Source organism: Carya illinoinensis, chromosome 16, assembly GCF_018687715.1.
Source record: "Carya illinoinensis cultivar Pawnee chromosome 16, C.illinoinensisPawnee_v1, whole genome shotgun sequence".
Classification (NCBI taxonomy): Eukaryota; Viridiplantae; Streptophyta; class Magnoliopsida; order Fagales; family Juglandaceae; genus Carya; species Carya illinoinensis.
In genome coordinates this window covers 28,542,670-28,564,508 of record NC_056767.1, presented here as the reverse complement: position 1 = coordinate 28,564,508, position 21,839 = coordinate 28,542,670, and the positions used below count along the sequence as shown (strand labels likewise).

Sequence of the window (21,839 nt, the reverse complement as noted above, 5' to 3'; positions counted from 1 at the left end):
ATTAAGTAAAATATCACAATATAACAAATAATTTTTTAATTGTTTGATGCCAGTTAGGAGAGATGATTAAGCAATACTCTTCATATGATTAGGTTGATATGCAAATGAGCAGACTCATGTAAAGCATGGAAAAATAAAATGAGAAGGAACTACATTTATAAAAGCGTTGCCTAGAAACGTTGCAACGCAGAACTCTCACAATCACTGCGAAAGAAATCAACCAGCGATGTTAACTATTTACATTGGTGTCATTAACCTATCTTTTAATCATCGTTGAACTTTGCATCAAATGATTGTTGTCATTAACCTGAGCCACTTCTTAAAAACTTACAGGGTCTACTCTTATTTTTCACCAAGTAAACAGAAATAGTGCTTGCAACTCGGAACCTAAATCTGGAGTGAAAAACTGTACCTTTGTCAGATCACTTGAGCTTCTTTATCCCCACCATCTAAATTTAATTAATTTGTAATGGAAATGGACCTGATGCTTCTGCATCAGCAAAAGTTTACGTCTTTTGAGTAGCATCTTACTTATTTGCTTCTTTGGCCGCAAAATCTGCATCTACTGCCTTCAGAGTATGATCTGATGATGCCTTGGCGACCTTGTTTAAAACTACTTCATCTTTCTTACCAAGGTTCTGAAGCTGAGCCCTGTGCTTTTTCCCATTTTTATGATTCTCCATCACCTCTTGAGAGTGGGTGCCAAGTTGACAAATTTCACACCAAAACTGAAATTTCTCCGGCTTCTTACTTTCTGTTGTTTTCTCGTCTCCCTGCCCTGTTGCTGTGCCATTTGCCTTCTTAGAATCTCCTGCGATTTGGTTTTTCTGCACTGAAACCTGCTCAACTTTATTCTTCAAATTTTCTGTCACTTGAACCTTCTGGTATGAACAACCCCCAACTTTGTTATGCTGAATTGATTCCCCTTCAATTTTTGTCTCCAGTCCTGAGCTTCCAATATCGGTTATCTCTGTAAGCTGAGAAGGCTTAGTACATTCCTTTGGCAGTGCTGTTGAGCTGACGATCTTGCCCATAAGCCCTGTTACTTTGGCTTTGTGCTTCTTTCCTCGAAGGTGTTCATTCAGACCTCTCTCATTTGCGGCACTAACCTGACAGAGGGCACAACTCCACTCCTCCTTGGGCATCTTCTTCAAACCAATTGTTGGGGGCTCACTAGGGCTTCCTGCTGATGGTTTCACAGCTTTCTTTTTTTCTCCAGAAAGATTTGGTTCAGGCTTGGCCTGCAAGGAACTCATGTCCATACTAATAATTCATATATATCAAGTCTATAGATATGCATGACTTATTGTAACTTTCAAAACTAATACACGAAATAAGATGTGACTTAGGCTTTCCTCGTGCCTTTAGAAGATAACTCTGAAAATACAGTTACAAAACCCGTAAGATTAATAATTTGGATCTTGTATCTTCAACAAAGACAATAAGGAAAGAAAATAGGAACCCTAAAAACATAAGGTTATACGGTTAAAAGCAAGTTCATCATTGCTTCTAATGATCAATAACATTTTGTTTACCAATCAACAAAAGAAAAACAAGTTCATCATTGTGACTAAACCGCACTTATTTAAGGTTGATGGTTTTGAGAATGTCAGTCTTGATAGTTATGGAAACAAATCATAAATCCAAGACCTTTGAGAAAGTCGAGGAACTTCAACAGAAAGAAAAAATAACAAAGATTCTATTAATTTTCGTTACAGTTCAAGTTCTTTACTCAATTTGTAGATCATATGACTTCAACAACTATGATTTCTATTATCATATTTGAGCATATGTGATTGTTGAGCATATATTGAAGCAATGGCACCGCTGTGGCCGGTATGATCAACTTATCCTTGTTAATCTACGCAAACACCATATGATCAAGAGAGTATATCACACCCAAAATTAACAGCAAGGTGATGAATGATTGGTAACTGACCAGTATGATCAACTTATCCTTGTTAATCTCTGATGGAGGCTTGATATCGAGCTTCATAGCTTCCGTTGACACTGGCATTGGAAACATATAGAACCCGCTGCCGTGAACAGGAAATGCCCTCCCGTCAAATGGGTACCTCGGTGGCAGCCTCGAGTCGAGCCGCATTGCCAATGGCTCCTCCAATGACAAGCCCATGGCCATGACCCTCCGCATGGCCATCTCTTGCTCAACCATCAGTTCTCTCCTCACTTCCGCTTCAAGCACCCTGCGCCGAGTCATTTCAGCCGCAATTATCTCTTCTCTGATAAGCTGCTTCATCAATAATTCCTCAGATGACAACCTTCCAGCTGTGAGCCTCAGCATGGCTATCTCTCGCTCCATCATCAACTCCCTTCTCACCTCCTCTTCGAGCACCCTCCGTCGAGCGATGTCCGCTACCATTATCTCTTCTCTGATCCGCTCCTTCTCGAGCTCCCTCTGGATTGCTTCTCGAACGTCATTCGGGTTTCGCATTTGCTCCTGTCTTGGCTTCCGATCAGTGCTTGAAAAGCTGGCTGATAATATAGGGTTTACTCAAAATTCAGTGATAAAAGAGATTTAAGAGAATGAGCAGAATGCTTGAATCCAGAGAGAAAGTAAGAAAAGAAACAGAAATTTATGGTCTTTAAAGCTCAGAATTTCAGTAACTGAACCTCATCCAATTTAGCTATGTGGACCAGTGCAGTATAAGACATAAGATATAAGTATAAAAAAAAAAAGTATAAGACATAAGATTCAGAAAGTTTTCTTTCTTTTCTTGGGTTTTCATTGGATTAGGTGGGAGCAGATGTGTGATTCAAAGTATTAAGTGGTTTGGGTTTCAGATATTTGAAATTGTTTAATATTGCTTTGCTTGCAAAACAGGCTTGGAGAGTACTAAGGCAAGAAAATACTTTGCTCCATCAAATGTATAAGGCACAATACTTTCCACACAGCACCCTTCTTTGAGTCAAAGTTGGGTTCTAATCCATCTTTTGCTTGAAAAGGGATTTGGGAGGCAAGAAAGTTTCTGATGAAGGATTGCCAATGGAGAATTGGAGCTGGGAATTCAGTTAAAGTGTGGGAGGATGTTTGGATTCCTGGTCATAAAGCTTTGAAGGAGGAGATGGCTGAGAGAGCAGAAATTGATAATCAGTTAAAGGTGGCTTCACTTACTGACACAAATTCGAGATGGTGGACTGTATACAGGATTAGACCCCTCTTCAATCCAATTATAGCCTCAGAAATATTGAAGATCACTATTAGTCCAGGACAGCATTTAGATATGTTGATTTGGAGGTATGAGAGGCATGGCCCTTTTACTGTTAAGAGTGCCCATAGGTTTTTTAGGTCTCTTACTATACAAGCTCTTACTATACAAGGGAATGCAGAGTGCTCTATTGCTAGAGAGGAGCATAAGTTATGGAAGTATGTTTGGAAGATGAGGGTACCAAACAAGGTTAGAATGTTTGCTTGGAGAGTTTGTCGGGAAGGGCTTCCATCAAAACAGAATCTACATAAGAAGAGGGTTGATCTCAGTACTATCTATGATTTCTGTAACTATTATATGGAAGATTCTGCCATGCTATTTTTCGTTGTCCCACTATTAGAGATGCATGGTTATCGAATATGCCTGTGTTTAGAGAGGTGAATGATGCTATGTCTGTCATAGATGTAGCACAGGTAGTGATGAGGAAAGGTGACCAGGATCTGTTTGACAGATTTTTTCGCTTGGCTTGGGCTTTTTGGCACAGGAGGAAAAAGATGGTCTTTGAGCAACTCAAGTTAGAGCCAGGGCAGGTTGTTAAGCATGCTTTAAACCTGCAGTGGTTTCAGAAAGTCACCATATCTGCTCCTACTGCTAAGCTGGAAAAACAGTGCTATTGGCATGCTCCACCTTCTGGTTTCTGTAAGTTAAATGTAGATGGGGGCAAGGTTCTATGATATTCATAAGGCAGGGATTGGAGCTGTGGTGAGGGATGATAAGGGTAATGTGCTGATGGCTGTAAGGTTGAAAATGAATTGAGTGATCCGGAAGCAGTGGAGCTGTTAGCCATGTTTCGTGGACTTCAATTCAGTGTTCAGTTGGGGATTTCAAAGATCATCTTTGATCTTTGAGAGTGACAGTTTATTGATGGTTGAAGCTCTACAAGCAAGAGGGGAATCTATGTCAGCTTTGGGGAACCTGATCCATGAGGTTAAACAACTGCTGCAGCCGTTTGAGGTTTTTCAAGTTCAACGTGTTTCGAGGTTGGGAAACAAAGTAGCTCATCAATTGGCAAGGAATGCATGGAAGATTGCAAATGTTGAGCTCTGGATGGCTTCAGTTCCTTATTGTATTTCTCAATCTGTTTGGCTGGATCAACCTCACTTGTAATCTGATTTTATCAATGAAAGTTTAGTCTTTTTTTTTTTTTTAAAAGCGCATAAGGTAACAGAATTTTATAAATGGTATTTGAAAAATTGTTTCTTTTTATGAAAAGTCTTTCCATTTAAAAAAACAGCAGAAAGCATAAAAAAAAGATGCGAAAGATTTTCCTTTCATATTGTTTCTCCCCATTTCTCAACAACCAAACAGAAGACCATAGGATAGAGATAGAGGAACGATGTGTTTTAACAGACCTCTCGATGCTTGATCGGTGAAGTAGCTGAGGCTGGAAGAAGGGGAGCAATACAGTGGCTGTCGGTCATCAACGGCTCGAAACTTGAACTCCATGGAATTGCAGAAAAAGAATCGCAGAGGTAGACAGAGGATATGAGATCTTCTATGAGTTTCAGGTCTGGCTATGTCCCGCGGAAGGATTGGTTGAGAGTCAAAGATGGAGTGTGAAACGGAAGTACACCTCCGGACTGGTGTCAGACTGGATCTCGCACGTACCTTTAGTTCAAAATAATAATATTAAAGCAACTGCTCCCCGCTGGCAATTTTTTTTTTTTTTTTTTCTAGTTTATGATTACTTCATGATTAAGAAAATAATTTTTTAATAATATTATAAATTATTTTAAAATAAATTATTTAAAAATATTATAAAAATATATATAAATAAATAAATAAAAAGATAAAATACACTAAAATAAAGCTCCGTAGGCAGTGGTTGAAGTGTCACCTATGAAAAATACATACCTCATTAATATTATTAATTGTATTAATTTTTTAATATATAATTAATTATATTAATTAAATATGTAAAAAAATATAATAATAATTACATATAAAAAAAATTTTAAAAATATGTATTTATAATTAAAGATATAATTAATTATATTAATCAAATACGTAAAAAAATATAAAAATAATTGTATATAAAAAAAATTTGAAAAATCTTTATTTATAATTAAAGGTTTTAACCATTTTCATTTTAGATTTTAGACCTGTTCCGTCGTTCCTCTTTCTCAAATCTTCTCTTCCTATGTATTTTGATAATAACGAAAAAATTTTAAATATAAGTGATTTTACGCACTAATATATATTTATTAATATAATTAATTAAAAAATAAATTTTACTAAAAATAATATAATTTAAATTTTAACTATTAAAAGCGTAAATCCGTCGTACGCGGATTGGTAAGGATCCGCGGAATCCCAACCCCACCTTTCGTTTTCTTAAATACTTTTTCCGCAGCGTGTTCAGGTGCTCTTTTCAGTGTTCTAGCTCTTCCTCTTCTTTTCCAAGTCTTTTTCTTTTTTTTAATTTATCAATTATTATTTGCATTTTTTGTTGGATGTATTCACAGATCTGTGAGCTTTCATGTCCGGTCTCAAATATTTGTTTTTATTGAAAAATTCATTACGTTGTTGTCTGTGTTTTTTTTTTTTTTTTCCCTACTTACTTTTGTTGGGAACTTGGGATTTCTTTGCTGGTTAAGAAAATCTGTTCACGGATTAGATCCACTAAAGAAATGATATTTACATTCTAGAAAGACAAATCTCGGTGTATTTCTTTTTTAAAAAATATTTCAATTTAAAATTCATATAAATAAAATTATTCTTTTAATTATGGACTCATATTTCATGACTGTATCTATTATATTTTTTCTTTTCATATCAAATGATATGAAAAACATGCTTACTTTAGATCATGTTGAAGATAAATTCTTTTAAAAGATACAATTTAATGCATAGAGTGTGTTAATGAGGAAAAACTAGAAGAAATATATGATATTCAAGCAAGTATTTGGAGTAGAAGGAATAAAACAATTCAAGTTTTTCAGGAAGCTGATGAGGAAAAAGGAAAGCAGTAAATTCAAATGAGCAGCAAAAGGAGAGAAGCAAAGTGATTGCCACCTACTGAAGATGTTACAAAAATAAATTTTGATGCAGCTTTGAATAAGGCAGAATAGAAAATGGGAATTGGTGTGGTAGCTAGAAACTATAGAGGGGAGATTATGTTCTCTTTGTGTGCTGTTAAGAAGTTTGATGGAACTGCTGAATTAGCTGAAGCTTGTGCCTTATGGAGGGCTATGGAGATCTGCAGTGAGTTGCATATACAAATAGCTTACTTCAAAGGGAATTATCAATGATATTTGCAAGAAGGAGGATATAAGTGCATGGCCGGGGCAGCAAGTAGAAGATACCAAGTTCATTCTCCATCACAGACCTGAGTGAAATGTCAAGTTTATTTACAGAGAATGCAACAGTGTAGCACATGATTTGGCAAAGAGGGCATTAGAAATGTCTGATGATGTGATTTGGATGAAAGATGGATCTAATGAAATCATGTCTATGATTGATAAGGAAAATCTTTGTATTGATTAATTTGTTTGAATGCATAGAGCAGGGATTGGCAATAGTAAGTATTTCTGATTAATTAATTATTAGTCATGAGATAGTTGTGAGAATTACGACTAGATAACATAATTTTGATCAAATAACCTATAGAATAAAGAATAAATTGAATAATATCAAGGCTTGGTACATTCCTTTGTCTGTGATGTTGAGCTGGCAATCTTGCCCATTGGTTCTAAGCCCGCCCTGTTTCTCTGGCCTTGTGCTTCTTTCCTTGAAGGTGTTCCCTCAGACATCTCTTACTTGTGGTACTAATCTGACAGAGGGCACAACTCCACTCCTTCTTGGGCCCCTTCTTTTTTGCTCCAGAAAGATTTGGTTCGGGCTTGGCCTGCAAGGAAATCATGTCCATACTAATAATTCATATGAATAATGTTATATACAATCGTAGATTAATAACTTGCATCTTGTATCTTCAAAAAAGACAATAAGTCAAGAAAATAGCAACCCTTAAAATATAAGGTTAAAAGCAAGTTCATCATTGCAATAAACCACACTTATTTAAGGTTGTTTGGTTTTGAGAATGTCGGTTTTGATAGTTACTGAAACAAATCATAACTCAAAGACCTTTGAGAAAGTCGAGGAATTGTATCAGAAAGAATTCATAACTAAGATTCTGTTAATTTTTGCCCCTCAAGCCTTCTTGTCTCAGGTGACCAGCGAAGTGCAGCGGGTGCGAAACACATCATTAACATTCATATTTGAGCATATATGATTGTTGAGCATATATTGACACAATGGCACCGCTGTGGCCTGCTGCACACCAAAGGTAGCTTTCTCAAACTGAACCGAAAGAGAAAAACAAAATACAGAAGGACCATCAGAGGCACCAATCTAGATAAGATTTTTTCAAGATCCAATAGCAAGCAATCATGGCTAGGGTGATCCAACCCCATTAATGCTGTGATGCCCCTATAGGACAGACCTTTGAAGTGGTGATCCAAAAGAAAAAGGGCTCCCAGATGCATACACAAGTCAAAATTGTGTTTCTTTTCCCAGCAAAACCAGCCAAAATATGTAAATACAGATTGCATGTAAATATCTTCATCACTCAGGAAAAACAACCCCTGCAAAAGAGATAGGCTACCGGTAATTGACTCAGACATGAATGATTCCGGTTGGTTCGTTCAGAAGGGATCTCACACATGAAGATTTTTTAATCGAAGAAGGTTACATTGAAAACACATATGCTGAAGCCTGAAGGTGGTAACAGAACAGGTATAACACCAATGCCCGAGTTTGAGCAAGCTTATAGCAATAAAGATAATCTGTACGATGGATAGCCACCATACCATACAAAGCCGACTTCGGCAAAGTCGCCCAAGTGGCACTAAACCTAGAAGAAATTCAAGACCGAATATGGATTTAAGACGGCATGCATCCCAATTCTGATAACAGACTCCATAAACAGAAACTAAAAGCTCCATAAAACAATAGATTTTCAAATTTATAGCACAATGGTATCAGAATTCTATGAAAGCACCATAAGATGAACAGAGTATATGACACCCAAAATTAACAGCAAGGTGATGAATGATTGGTAACTGACCAGTAAGATCAACTTACCTTGTTAATCTCTGATGGAATATCGAATCCGCTGCCGTGAACAGGAATTGCCCTCCCGTCAGATGGGTACGTGGCCGTGTGCCTCCGCATGGCCATCTCTCGTTCAACCATCAGCTCTCTCCTCACTTCCGCTTCGAGCACCCTGCGCCGAGCTATTTCAGCCGCGATTATCTCTTCTCTGATCCGCTCCTTCATCAATAATTCCTCGGGTGATAACCCTTCGGCTGTGAGCCTCCGCATGGCTATCTCTCGCTCCACCATCACCTCCCTTCTCACCTCCTCTTCGAGCACCCTCTGTCGAGCGATCTCCTTTACTATTATCTCTTCTCTGATCCGCTCCTTCTCGAGCTCCCGCTGGATTGCTTCTCGAACGTCATTCGGGTTTCGCATTTGCTCCTGGCTTGGCTGCCGATCGGTGGTTGAGAGGCCGGCTGATAATATAAGGTTTACTCAAAATTCAGTGATAAAAGAGATTTAAGAGAATCAGCGGAATGCTTGGATCCCGAGAGAAAGTAAGAAAAGAAAAGGAAATTTACGATCTTTTTAAAGCTCAGAATTTCAGTAACTGAACCTCATCCAATTTAGCTATGTGGACTAGTGCAGAAATCAAGGTGCATAAGATTCAGTAAGTTTTCTTTCTTTTCTTGGGTTTTCTTGGGTTTTCTCAGAAATCAAGGCGCATAAGGTAACAGAATTTCATAAATGGTATTTTAAAAACTGTTCTTTTTATGAAAAGTATTTCCATTTAAAAAAAAAAAATCAGAAAGCATAAAAAAAAGATGCGAAAGATTTTCCTTTCTTATCGTTTCTCCCCTCTTCTCAACAACCAAACAGGAGACCATAGGATAGAGATAAAGGAACGATGTGTTTTAACAGACCTATCGATGCTTGGTCGGTGAAGTAGCTGGGGCTGGAAGAAGAGGAGGGATTTAATGGCTGTCGGTCATCAACGGCTCCAAACTTGAACTCCATGGAATTGCAGAAAAAGAACCGCAGAGGGAGGCAGAGGATATGAGATCTTGTATGAGTTTCATGTCTGGCTATGTCCCGCGGAAGGATTGGTTTGAGATGCAAAGATGGAATGTGAAAAGGACGCAACGTTGACGATGCGCGTGGATAAGATCTGAAGTAACACAGGGTAGATGTTAAAGTATCGAGAAAAGAACAAGACAGAGGAAAAGGAAAGAAAAGTTCTTGACCAATTCCAACTTCCATATAAGAATCAACGCTTTAGAGATGCCAAGTTGCCAACTTCCCCTTCCCGCGCCCCTCTTATACCAACTGTAATTCAAACACCTTCAGGTCCTTCCTAAAGAAGATGACCCAAACGCACCGTTTAATGATTAATACCATCTTACCCGCTACACATAGAACGCAGCGTATTACTTACCGACCCACTCACTCCTTTAGAATACAAAACGCACCGTATCACTTAATGAAACTCCTCTTCTTAACTGTAAAACCTTCCAAGCTTCCTTCCCGCGCCCATGACAGTAGAGCACTGACACGTCGAAACCGCTATGATCCAGATAAAGATTCTCTCTCTTCAATTTGATGAACACCTCTGAAAAATATATATTATAATATTCTCTCCAATTAATCCTCGAATTGAATGATTTAATATAAATATATAAATATAATATTAAACTTCTTATGAGATTTATAGTATTTAAACATATTATATATAAGTATTGAATAAATACAATAGGGTCTATATTCATTAATATTCTATGCATATGGAATGATTTTATTTATGGATTCAAAGAACTATTGGAAAAGGAAAGAAATAAAATAAAATTGATCCGCTCTAATACTTGAAAAGAGAAATGATATTTACGATAGTAGAAAGTGTAATTTTGTATAGTTTTTTCTAAAAATTAGTTAAATTTAAAATTTTACATAAAAAAATTTTAATAATAAACTTTATTTTTTTAAAAAAATATATATGACTTGGACATCTTATAATTTAAAATAAAATAATATATATATAAAAGTGACTATATATAACATAATTATTTTTTATGTGGCTATCTTTCTCGGATTCATAAAAGTTCTAAAAACTTTTAATTTTATCGCAATATTTATTAACTATTTAATATTTTTAAAAATTAACTAAAATAATAATAATTTAAAATAAAATAAAATGATATACAATATTAATATATATAAATTTTGTATATTCTTATTTAAAAAACTTGAGTCTACTATTTAAAAATTATTTTTTTTATAAATTCTATATTTATCTATTTTTTAAAAATATTATGCGAGAGTCGCACTCTGAAACCCAAATATTAAAATATTATTTCTCATATTTTATAAATACTCACAAGGTTTGTTATTGCTTATTGTAGTGTTGATTGGCTGACATGTCGAATTTTGATTGGCCAATGACGAGATAATGTATAATTTGCAATTTAGACACAGAAAAGGGTGTCATTGAAGATCAGATCCCTCTTTTGTTTCCTTCTCCATTAAGGATCTTTAGACTCCATCACCGGTCACCGCTGTTTTCCACCTCTTATCTTCTGCGGATATGCCGACATGCTGCGAGATCTGCTGCGAGATACTGATCGCGATCTTGCTCCCTCCTTTGGGCGTTTGCTTCCGCCACGGTTGCTGCAGCGTATCTATCCTTCCTCTCGCTCTCACCCTTTCTCTCTCTTTTCATGCTCCTCTTTACTTTCTGTCTGATCATTCTCACATCTGGAAATTATGCGTGATTAGCTCCATGATTAATAATAATAATAAGATTTTAAGAAATTCCGCTTTGTTCTCAAGTCCACCGATGGATAATCCTGGCGGTTCTGTATTTTTTTTTTTTTTGGCGTAAAATCTATTTGTTTTTCCCTCACTTTCAATGGAACGAAACAGAGGCTGAAGTTTTCCATTTTTGAATTTTGCAGGTTGAGTTTTGCATCTGCTTGCTCCTGACAATTCTAGGTTACGTACCAGGAATAATCTATGCTCTCTATGCTATCGTGTTCGTGGATCGCGACCAGTATTTCGACGAGTACAGGCGTCCCCTTTACTCTGCCTAGTCCACGCTCTCTCGCTCGCTGCCTCTTACTAGTATGCATTCTTCTATCATACTCATTCCTTGAATGTATTGCGTGGTCAACCGTACTGTTCGAACGCTATTACATTTGACGAAATGAATACTGGTTGTTCAATAGAAGAAGTAATCGCAGGGAAGGATTTGAATCTCTCTCTTTTTTTTTTTTTTTTTTTTTTTTTTCTCAGCTTAAATATGGTTTGGATAAGGAATGGAGAGTTATGTTACTTCAGTACACACCCTAGATCAGAAGTTAGGAACAGCCTTAGAAGACATGTAAAACAAAAATTGTTTTTTCTAGGATAGTGATGAGGCAGGTTTCTGGGTAGAGATTTGTATTTCTAGAGATTTCTATGCGTTTAGACGTTGGTTTAAATTGAATTGAGTTAGGATGAAAGTTAAAAATTAAATAAAATATTATTAGAATATTATTTTTTAATATTATTATTATTTTAAAATTAAAAAAAATTGTTTATTATCTTTTATGTTAAAATTTAAAAAAATTATAATAATTAAATTAAATAAATTGAGATGAGTTTGAGAATCAAACTGGTCAATGGGAGAAGATAAACACATTAGGTATGTCCGATAATATTTATTAGTCATTTAATTCTGTCTAAAAATTTCATTTAACCCTAAATATTTATTTGAAAAATATACTTTCAAGTAGGTATATAAAATATATTTAATAAAGTATTTATGTCACATCATTTGATTTGAAATACTAATAGCATGGAGTAAAAATGTTAAAGTGATATAGTAATTATTAGCGTGTTTGATGTGTGAGCAAAAAGTGAGTCTATTGGTGGAATTCATGGATGGATTTAAGCCTAACGTAAAATGATTGGTTTTTGGAATGATGTGGAAAGCTGGTTTTTCAATTCTAAAAACCAAAAAAAAAAAAAAAAAAAATCCTGAAAGCCCATTTTTTTGGGAAGTAAACCTCGTGTATAGGAGTTTATCCTTTGGAAAAATGTTACTTTCCTCTTTGAGTTTACTTTTTTAATTTGATTGTTTATGTCTTTTATCTTATTTTTTTATGTTTTTTATTTAATAGTTAAGAAATTGATTATTAGTATATTTATATTTTTTTACTTTTTAAAAATGTTTAAACATGTTTAAAAAATGTTTGAAATAAAAAGTAGAAAAAGATGCAATTGTACTAGGGCACACCAAGTAGACAAATTGAGGGGACATAATAGCACTGCCCAGTAGGTATTGGATGTTATTTCAAATTCATAACACTATTTCAAATTCATATTACCAATTGATGTTATTATAAGGGGATGTTTAGAAATATTTTTCATCTCATCTCATATCATCTCATTTCCTTCTCAAACATCATTCAAACATAAATACTTTCAAATTAATCATTGCAATTTTTTTAAATTAATAATTACAACTTTCCTAAATTTTCAAACAAAAAACAATTCAACTTTTCAAATCCTAAAACAAAAATAATATTAAAAAATTATATTCTAATAATATTTTAACTTTATAATATTTTTTTATTCAAATTTTTCTCTCATTTTTCAAAATTCAATAAATACTTATCTCAAACTATCACACTACTCATCTCCTCTCATTCACAAAATTCACAAAATATCAGCTATTCAGAAATTTGAAATGGCTATTATTGCGAGTATTCTTGTCTATATTATCACTTTTTTTTTGTTTTGATTAACATCGCATTTTGGAATTTCTACTAGTCTTAAGAATAAAAAAACATGTTCTGGCTCATAAAAACTGTTGCATTGCTCTCAAAACTTCGATAAGATAGAATTTTATGGTGGTATTGGAGAATAATCTAGCTTGTGACTTGCATCAACTGTTATTATATCCTAAAGACTTTTTTTGTTCAGAAACCCACTGTTTCCAAACATGACTACTCTTTAATGTAAAACTCACATGATGGATGTCTTATACAACTAGTAATATGAATCATAAAGTTTAGTCCTAAACATTTATCAGAAAATAGAGCACAAACTAGAAGTTAAAAGATGATCTAGTATCTGTCTTATAAAATCATATCACCATTCAAAAGAAGATAACAAGATTGAGAAGGGGAAGCACAACATGCCCCAGCAACACCAGAAACCCCGAACTCGGTTTAATAAAAAAGGAGTGTGCTCCATCATGAGCAGGACGAGGGCGCTTAATGTCATTGGCACCTCCATAAACTGACTTTCCCCCCTTTCGGGAAATCTTTGAAGGATGAGCTTCTTGATCTGCCCCATATCTTCTCTGCTCACCTACTATGTTTGGGTTGACAAACCTCTCATATAAACCTGAATAGAAACAAGATACTATCACTTAGAAACAAACTCACTTATTTGCATGTGTAAACACACAGAGAGATCCGTAAAAATGCTTACCATTGAGCCTTTTCTCGGGCTTCAAAAATGAATTTTCCCCTGATTTTGGGGAGAAAGCACTTTCACATAACGAATAAGAAAGAACTCCGAGGGACACAATGAAGAAGAGCCACACAAGTAATTCTCTCTTCATGTGTTCTTGATCTTGTTCTGTTCTGGACAATTAGACAATTTAAGGTGGAGAGTGTTGGGGAATGAGGGACTCTAGGCTGCTAGTTTATAAGGCTATGAGTTCTTAGATGAAGGATGTGCATGATTTATAGTGTTCATGGGTATTGTACCAGAATACGTGGTTTTTGGTTGTTAATTAGAATGGGAATCCATTTTCTGACCAAGATAATAATAATAATAATAATAATAATAATAATAATAATAAATAAATAAATAAATAAATAAAAGATGGCATATTCTAATTAGAATGGGAATCCATTTTCTGACCAAGATAATAATAATAATAATAATAATAATAATAATAATAATAATAAATAAATAAATAAATAAATAAAAGATGGCATATTCTTTTCTTGTTTGGGGGTGATTGAACCGAACCTTCTTTTCAGAAATGCTTGCTGGAAAAGATTAAAAAGAAAAGGCAAAGAATAATAGAGCTGCTTATTTCAAGGATTCATTAAAAATCATATTTTTTTTTCCTTTAAAAGAAGATTGAGGGAATTTGATGCCATGTCTTTTCCAGAGACATACAGAATATTTAACTAAAATGTGGACTTAGAGGTTTAAATTAAAAACCACTGCAATGATACCATATGAAATAATTAATTACCCTGTTAGTACTCTCAATCTATTTAATTTCTATGAATGTTATGAAAGCAGTCATAGCAGCTGTTGCAAAGCAAATTAATATCAAACGGTGAAATCATGAAATAAAGTTTCATATAATGTGCCAGGAGCGTCGGCCAATGTTGTCCAATATTAGTCATTACTGGCCACCATGATGTATCTTTTGACTTATGGGCAACAATACTTGAGATATCGGCATCTATAAAGGCAGTACAATATAATATGCCTTGCTTTTAAAAACAGGATAAGACAATGGCTTATCATAAATTCCGATGCTTAGGGTAATAATTGATACTTAGTTCTATAATGTCATTACTCTTCATTTCCGTAAGAGGAAAGTCCCGAGTAATTCTGAGACTTTTACGGGGTTTATACGTTTCTAGCACTAGTAGTGTAAATCCACGAAAAGAAGAGGAGATCTAGGACGTCTTCAAGAAGACAAACTTTGCTATATCACTATCAAAGCAGAATATCTTTGATTTTAAAAAAATTATAGGTATCATCCTTTACTATTACTATTGACAGTGTTTATGATGTCATGTGATTGGCATGGACTTCGGATTTAACTTCAATCCACATGCCAAACTCATCATTTTATCTTATGTTCAAACCCTAAGGTTTGGATCTATACTGGAACTGCTAACTTCATTATCTGAACTACATGGTGAAATACAATCTGCTGTCACACTTAATATTTATTGTCTGTATTCAAGCCTGCAATTTTTACCCATAATGAAAAAGAACAAATCTCATAAACTTGACACAAAAAGGAACTCAAACAAGGAGCACTTTGCTGCAATCAAATTAAGCGAAAATCTATTGTATTTGAGAGAAGAGTTGTAAAGATGTCTGAAGAAGAATCAAATCTATTGTATTCTCAACTTCTCATTGCTATGACATGATGAAGAAACTGAGGAAGAGGGAGATGCAGAGAACAGAGCCAACATGGAAGGAAGATCTCTGGTTTCAAATTGCTGAAGATCTTGTGCCAGCACGTTTTCTAAATCTCCCCCCCCCCCCCCCCCCCCCCCCCTTTTAATGTGAACTCCAAGCTTCTGGTTGTAAAATGAGGCATCTGCCAATTGTGTCTCCCGTTGCAGATGCTTGCCAAGAGCTCTACTGAGGGGATTCAAGACGCTTTTTTCATTAGCTGAACTTGGAAGAGATCGACACAACAAGAGGAAGGCAATTAGTGAGAAAGAGAATATCCATCTCATGTCTGGTAGCCAAGAAGTAAGCTTCTGGTGGTGAAGAGACGCCGAATGCTCAATGAAAAGCTTGAAAACTCTGTAAGGATTAAAGGTATTGAGTTATTGGGTGGTTGAGGCAGAGAGGAAAAGATAAGCTTAACAATGAATGATATAAGTGGGGTTGGTAGGATTATTAAGCAAAGGAAAATGCTTGGGCCTCCGCAAATTGCTCATATTAGCAACCGGTAAGAGAAGGAAAAAAAAATGCCAAGATTAGACGGTGTACAGAGACTATGACCAGAGTGAAGCTGTCAAATGAATAAAATCAACAGAAGTAAAGAATAAATAAGGTAACAAAATTCTAGAGTGCCTATCCCGGGACGCACAATTTGACTGTTTCGGCAAGAAGGAAAGATGTGAGAAGATTGCGACTGCCGCGTAGAGGGAATGGAAATAATGAAAACCCCAGGTTGGAAGATATCTGAAAAGGAATGTTGATCCCAATACCAAGAAATATACTAGACAATGGAAATCTTATCCCAACACCAAGAAATCTACAAATACACTCCACCCAATTAAATTAGTTTATGCAACTAGGTTACAAAAACGAAACAAGACTGCTACAAAATTGGGGATCTCTAATCCTGATGTCCAATAGTATTATGAAGAAGATAATGTGGAACTAATACAAGTAGATATGCTTCTCTATGATCAATAGAATACAGGACAAAGGCGTGCGAGAGAGAGAGGCCTACCTTGGTTTTCGTTTTTGAATCTTAGCATTCTCTTTCATTGAATCAGGTTAGCCAAATCCACCTCTTACAATTCAGTTAAGTCAGAAAATTCGCGTTTTTTCCTGGTAATAAATTATAATAGCCTTAAGAGTCAATATACAAGGGGGGGAAAATGAAATGAAAGAATGGCTTACATTTCTCAGAAGCTGTATGCGACAATGCAGTTAGTGGAATAGGTTATCAAGAATCTCCGGTTTGAGCTTCTGGAGTGATGAAGACTGACCCACTTGTTTAGCCAATTCACCTGTGACTCGATCCATGTAAAGCACATAAAGCCCATTTCTGCTTTCCAGAAGTTCTACTGCTTTCTGTGCATGGAGAATATATGCCGCCCACTCTTCAAACAGCACTGCATTGTCATCACATTCCATCATTTTGCTGTTGTCTGTGTTCGGTAGATTGCATTATTGTAATTACTAAAGTGAGTCCAGGACAAGGTTTCTTAAGTTTCAAGATGTCCATGTAGTATTATGCCATTGTAATCGGGATACTATTTCATTTGGGCTCATGGGTCAAGCTTGGAAAGTATTGAAAGAAAGCTACAGGTGCGGAATAGATGCACCAATTTAATGAATTAAAGCAGCATCTCCGATACATACTCTTGTCAAAGCCTTCAGCACTCGACCAAACTAACAAGTAGTCTGATATCAGGAACTCAATAAGCTGGATCCTGTTATCCGTATGAGCAAGTTAGATAAGCTATCCTTAATTTAGGTGATCGTATCCAACATATCCTCCCACTAAAATAAAACAAGTGTAACATAAACTGAACTTATTTCGGCAGAAGATGCGCCAAAAATTACACCCAGCCGCTTGGATTAAATAAAAATTGAAAGATCAGAGTAATCATTGTAACGGTATAAGTTCTTTTGCAGAATACTTACAGGGTGAACATACAGTCATGCATGCCGGGAAAAGAATTATCAAATGGATCTAAGAAAAGAAAACTTTCAGCTAGCACAGATATTCTTTGAGAAACTGAAAGAATTGCACGTTGTCCAACGTAGGCTTCACTTCCAAGCTTACGGATCAGATGCTGAACATAGAACTGGGCATCCAAGCCAGTATGAAGCGACTCTGTAACAGAAGCTCGAAACGAAAATTTACCAAAAACAAACAGAGAGAGAGAGAGAGACAAAGAGCCGAATGGCAATAGAAAAGAAAATATGCAAAAATGCCATACTTATGTCATAGAGTTTCACTTAGGTGAATAATTGCAAGGTAACAACGATTGCTAATTGTTTTAGTCCTAAAGTTAACAAAACATTAAGCTAAATACCAATCAAAAATTAACCATTTACCAAATACTTTCGATGGAGAACACATCCTTCTAACAAGACGCATAATTAAGCTGTTGACAATTCCTTCAATGAGTTTCGTGTCTTTTCCCCTTGGTAATAGATTCTTCAATGAAGCTTCAAGAAGCGGAATAAAAATTATCAGAGTTAGAGAGTAATAACCAGGACCATATTGCCTCATTATAAAAATGGAAGCAACTAAATAAACAATAGCACACATCAATGTCATTGGGAGTTGAACTTTAGCTAGTCTCCTAATTGCGAGACAACAGTAAACATAGCCATAGCTGGCTTTACCTCCTCACTCCGGTGGAAAATGAACGAGTCATACTATCTGTACACTATTGCACATTTTCTATTCTACTATTCATAGGATGACGGTGGTTGTTTTCTCATTTAAGTAGGTCATATGTCATACTTTTAACTCTCTGTTAAAGATCCAACCATTGATCCAAAAGTCTTAGGACTATTAGATACTAATTTGGTTAAACTTTCAACCCTCAAAATCATAACATCTCATCACGCTTTTGAATCTGACACTCTATCGACACTGACCTGGTGGTAGCACTTTCCCTTTTGGCGGCTTCACTCATCTATCAGTATTTTATGACTTAACAACATACCCATACATAGTACCAAGGCATTTTAATCCAAGTATATAGGTTGCCTCCTCCATGATTCGAACTCGTGACATGATGCCTTTCTCTGATACCAACTGTTAAAGACCCAACCATTAATCCAAAAGCTCTAGAACTGTTGGATACTATTTTGGTTAACTCTTTAATCCTCATTATCATAACACTCTCCCGACAAAAAACTCTCGAGTATTCAAGCTTTTCTTTCCATCCAGCTTAGGGCAAATGTTCTTTTAAAAGGAATGAAATCACATCACTACTCTTTATGGCAAACAGTGATCCCTTTTTCCAGCCACTTCTTAATTTCCGTGCTAGCTATTCGTGCATGGAATTAAGAGACTTGAAAAAGATGTTAAAGAGAGTCATAAGTAACAATGTATCAACTTCCATCAATCGACTTTACTTTCTCCTCTCCAATAGTAATCTTTTCATCATGGGAGCCATCATAGTTAAGACATTTCCCGTTGAGTAGACCGCATAACTCATTCCTACCAAAAACACAAGCTTAAATACAATGCACTAATAAAAGAATATCAGCACCTAAAATAAATTCTACAGCTTGGTGTGCCCAGTTAGCAAAATTAGCCTCTCCCACCTGCAAAGTTGGATTAATAACAGAAAAATTAAAGATAAGATCAAAAACAAAAGAATCGGTAATTTATTCACAAATTGCTTGTGAGTGAAGAAAATAATGCACAAACAGACAGTGAGTTAAGCAGCCTGACAGGAGAAACAGTGTCGCAAAGCTCCACCAGAAAGTCAACTGAGGCCCTGAGTTGCTCGGTTTCTTCATCTTCAGGATTCAAGACTGCCACATGAAAGGTAGTCCAATTTGCTTTGAAGTTACTTCGTTGGTTAAAAAATAGCCACAATTCAACAAAAATAACCAAGGATGCAAAAGTTTCTTCTGGATCTCGTTGTGAAGACCACTAGCATCATCCTTATCCTCATACTCACATTCTAACCAATGAGAATAAAATTAAGCACAAAAACTCCAATCACACTTTGAGAAGATGAGAACCACAACGTAAAAGCATCGATTCATACGCACGTGGAAAAAAATTGAATTGCGAAAAACAATTTGGTAATGAAATCAACCTGAAAATTTCCGTCGCTGGATTGACACACCTGCTTCTCTCCTCCTTTCCTTGAAGCGCACTGCACAAACAAATTCGGGCATTTAATCGGACACGGATAAAATATGCAATTATGATGGTGATGGTAATGGCGGCAATGAAAAAACCATGTCTGAGAAATCGCCGGCGAAGAACGTCGTTGAATCTGCGATCAGAGCCATCTTCAAGTCCCGGAGGGCTTAATTTCCCCAAATTATCAAAGAAATAGCACTTGCAAGATGCACTTTTCGGAAACAAATCGCACTGTGAAGCATCTGTAATAAAAGAACATTAAAAAAGGGAAAAAATAAAACTCTCAGGGAGAGAGAATTTGAGAACCTTCAGCTTCCTTGAGATCTTCTCTGAGTCGCAGAAGCTCTTGCTTTCGCTCCTTAGCCTAAAAGTCCAAAAAAAAAAAAAAACAATTCAGGCTAAGAAAAAGAAAGATAGAACCACAAAGGATTAAAACTCGACTCTCTCGATACCAAACTGAGAGGTGAGGAGATTATAAGCGAGAGGGACCTTTCGCTTCCATCGCAAAGTATCAGACTCATTCCGATCGGCCGGAGGAGGCCTGTTTTGAATGAGCTTCGATCGTAGAAGAGAGATTGCTAGGGCAAGTTTCAGCGACTGATCGTCTCGATTTGTGTTCGTGTTTGCAGCTACAGTTGTGTGTTCGCCCGCAGACATTTCTCAGAGAGGGAAAAAGCGCGGGAGGTCCTGAGCTCGTTCGACGAGGTGTTCGGAAATATGAATATTTTGGGTCTCACCGTCCCATTATCATTTGCATAAATAAAACGTACGAAATAGATCATAAAGTCCTAATAAATTAAAAATTAATTTTAATTATATCACTTGAATTTCATTATTATAATATTTATCCGAGACTCATTGTTTTCTCTCGAAAAATTGGATTTTATAAATAGAATAACCTTTTTTTTTTTAAATCTATATAAAAAATTATTTTTTTAATAATAAATCATATTATTTTTTTAAACTGAGTACGTAAAACTTATTACTTAAAATTGTATCCAGTATTACTCTTTATTAGAATGATGACCCCTAGGCAATCATAGCCAAGGAGAACAAGTGAGTGATATGTTCGACATTTTAACAACAGAAATTGTGAGTAGATATTTTCCCACTAGAATTTCAGATTAGGGTTTGTCTTAACTTATTATCCATTTTGGCAAAACTCTATCATTCAATTTTCCAAGCAGAGCTTCAGTTTTATGAATCAAAGGGCTGAAATTTGGACTAGGAGAATTACCAATGTAAGGTTTATTTCACAATTAAAAAAAAAAAAAAAAAACAAAAAAGGGAGAGGACGAGGCCCCACTTTATTAGTTGCCTTCAATTATGGCGAAAGAATAGTATGGTAACACAAAAAATCCCAACTTACCAACACATCATTTATAATGTAAATAAGGAAGGCCCAATTTATCAAGTCGTAACATCTCCTTAACTTCGCAAGTAAGGTCATGAATCGCCAAGATATCAGTTGATTGTCCCTTAGTTCCAATTTTTGCTAATCCATATGCCACCTTATTGACTTCACGGTAAGCATGATCTACCTAAATAACCATATGGTTAGCAAAGGTCTTTGCTAAATCCCATGCATCCCTCAGTATCCAAATGACCTCAGACTCACGTTGCCACCATGAACAAACCATCTTAGAGTCAAATTCAACTTCCACCTCAACCAGATTTAGTTGCCTACATAGTTTTAGACTATCTACTAGAGCGAAAGTTTCAGCTTCTAAGTTGGACCGAATCCCATAATGCCTATAGAAAGCGGCCACAAACTTCCCATTCTCATCTCTAATAATCCCTCCTCCTCCACTCAAACCTGGATTCCCATAACTTCTCTCATCTATATTCAGCTTAACATAGCTTCTATTGGATCTTAGCCACTTTAGAATAAGGTACTTTGGTCTTTAAAAACAGTGAAGTTATTCCTAAATGCTGCAATACATATGGATCCAATCGTTTTATGAAGGACAGATCTTGCTTTGCCATCAATCACTCGGCCAAAAAACTAATTTTGAAGACAAATGTTCACTCATGTTTTCACCATACCCTCCATGCGTGCGTTGCAACACCTAATTCACAAGAACTAGCTAATGAGGGAAGGGAGAAGCCCAATCATTAAGCTGAATTGGGAGGCTAGGCAAACCGCCAAGCGATCCTTTCCACCCAACTCTGGCAAGGGCCCCAACCCATCCCTGTGATGCTTGCAAAAGAGCTCCACACATGGGACGCCACCTCACCAT

The 21,839-nt window shown here is 35.9% G+C and overlaps 3 protein-coding genes across 4 annotated transcripts; 1 reads left to right on the top strand and 2 right to left on the bottom strand.

Moving 5' to 3' along the window:
• Positions 1 to 527: 527 nt before the first annotated feature.
• LOC122299001 lies at positions 528 to 9,491 on the bottom strand. The gene is made up of 6 exons (XM_043108842.1): positions 9,188 to 9,491; positions 8,310 to 8,740; positions 6,925 to 7,074; positions 4,580 to 4,856; positions 1,940 to 2,493; positions 528 to 1,241 (listed from the first exon to the last, which is right to left on the bottom strand). The coding sequence occupies exons 1-6, from the start codon at positions 9,279 to 9,281 to the stop codon at positions 528 to 530; spliced, it is 2,220 nt and encodes a 739-aa protein (XP_042964776.1). The 5' UTR covers positions 9,282 to 9,491.
• A 1,251-nt stretch (positions 9,492 to 10,742) lies between these two features.
• Positions 10,743 to 11,512, top strand: LOC122298660 (UPF0057 membrane protein At4g30660-like). Its single transcript, XM_043108512.1, has 2 exons — positions 10,743 to 10,932; positions 11,213 to 11,512. Exons 1-2 carry the CDS (start codon positions 10,843 to 10,845, stop codon positions 11,345 to 11,347), a joined length of 225 nt encoding a protein of 74 aa, XP_042964446.1. The 5' UTR covers positions 10,743 to 10,842; the 3' UTR covers positions 11,348 to 11,512.
• Positions 11,513 to 13,275: 1,763 nt separating this feature from the next.
• On the bottom strand, positions 13,276 to 20,330 carry LOC122299769 (protein MULTIPOLAR SPINDLE 1). 2 transcript variants are annotated; one of them, XM_043110203.1, is made up of 12 exons: positions 20,089 to 20,330; positions 19,906 to 19,963; positions 19,695 to 19,841; positions 19,550 to 19,609; positions 19,177 to 19,259; positions 18,992 to 19,046; positions 17,820 to 17,933; positions 17,403 to 17,595; positions 17,118 to 17,188; positions 16,653 to 16,903; positions 16,480 to 16,580; positions 13,276 to 13,649 (listed from the first exon to the last, which is right to left on the bottom strand). In XM_043110203.1, exons 1-10 carry the CDS (start codon positions 20,254 to 20,256, stop codon positions 16,683 to 16,685), a joined length of 1,170 nt encoding a protein of 389 aa, XP_042966137.1. In that variant the 5' UTR covers positions 20,257 to 20,330; the 3' UTR covers positions 13,276 to 13,649; positions 16,480 to 16,580; positions 16,653 to 16,682. The 2 variants fall into 2 exon arrangements, with proteins under 2 accessions (XP_042966137.1, XP_042966138.1); XM_043110204.1 differs by having other exon boundaries at positions 16,653 to 16,867.
• Positions 20,331 to 21,839: the final 1,509 nt, after the last annotated feature.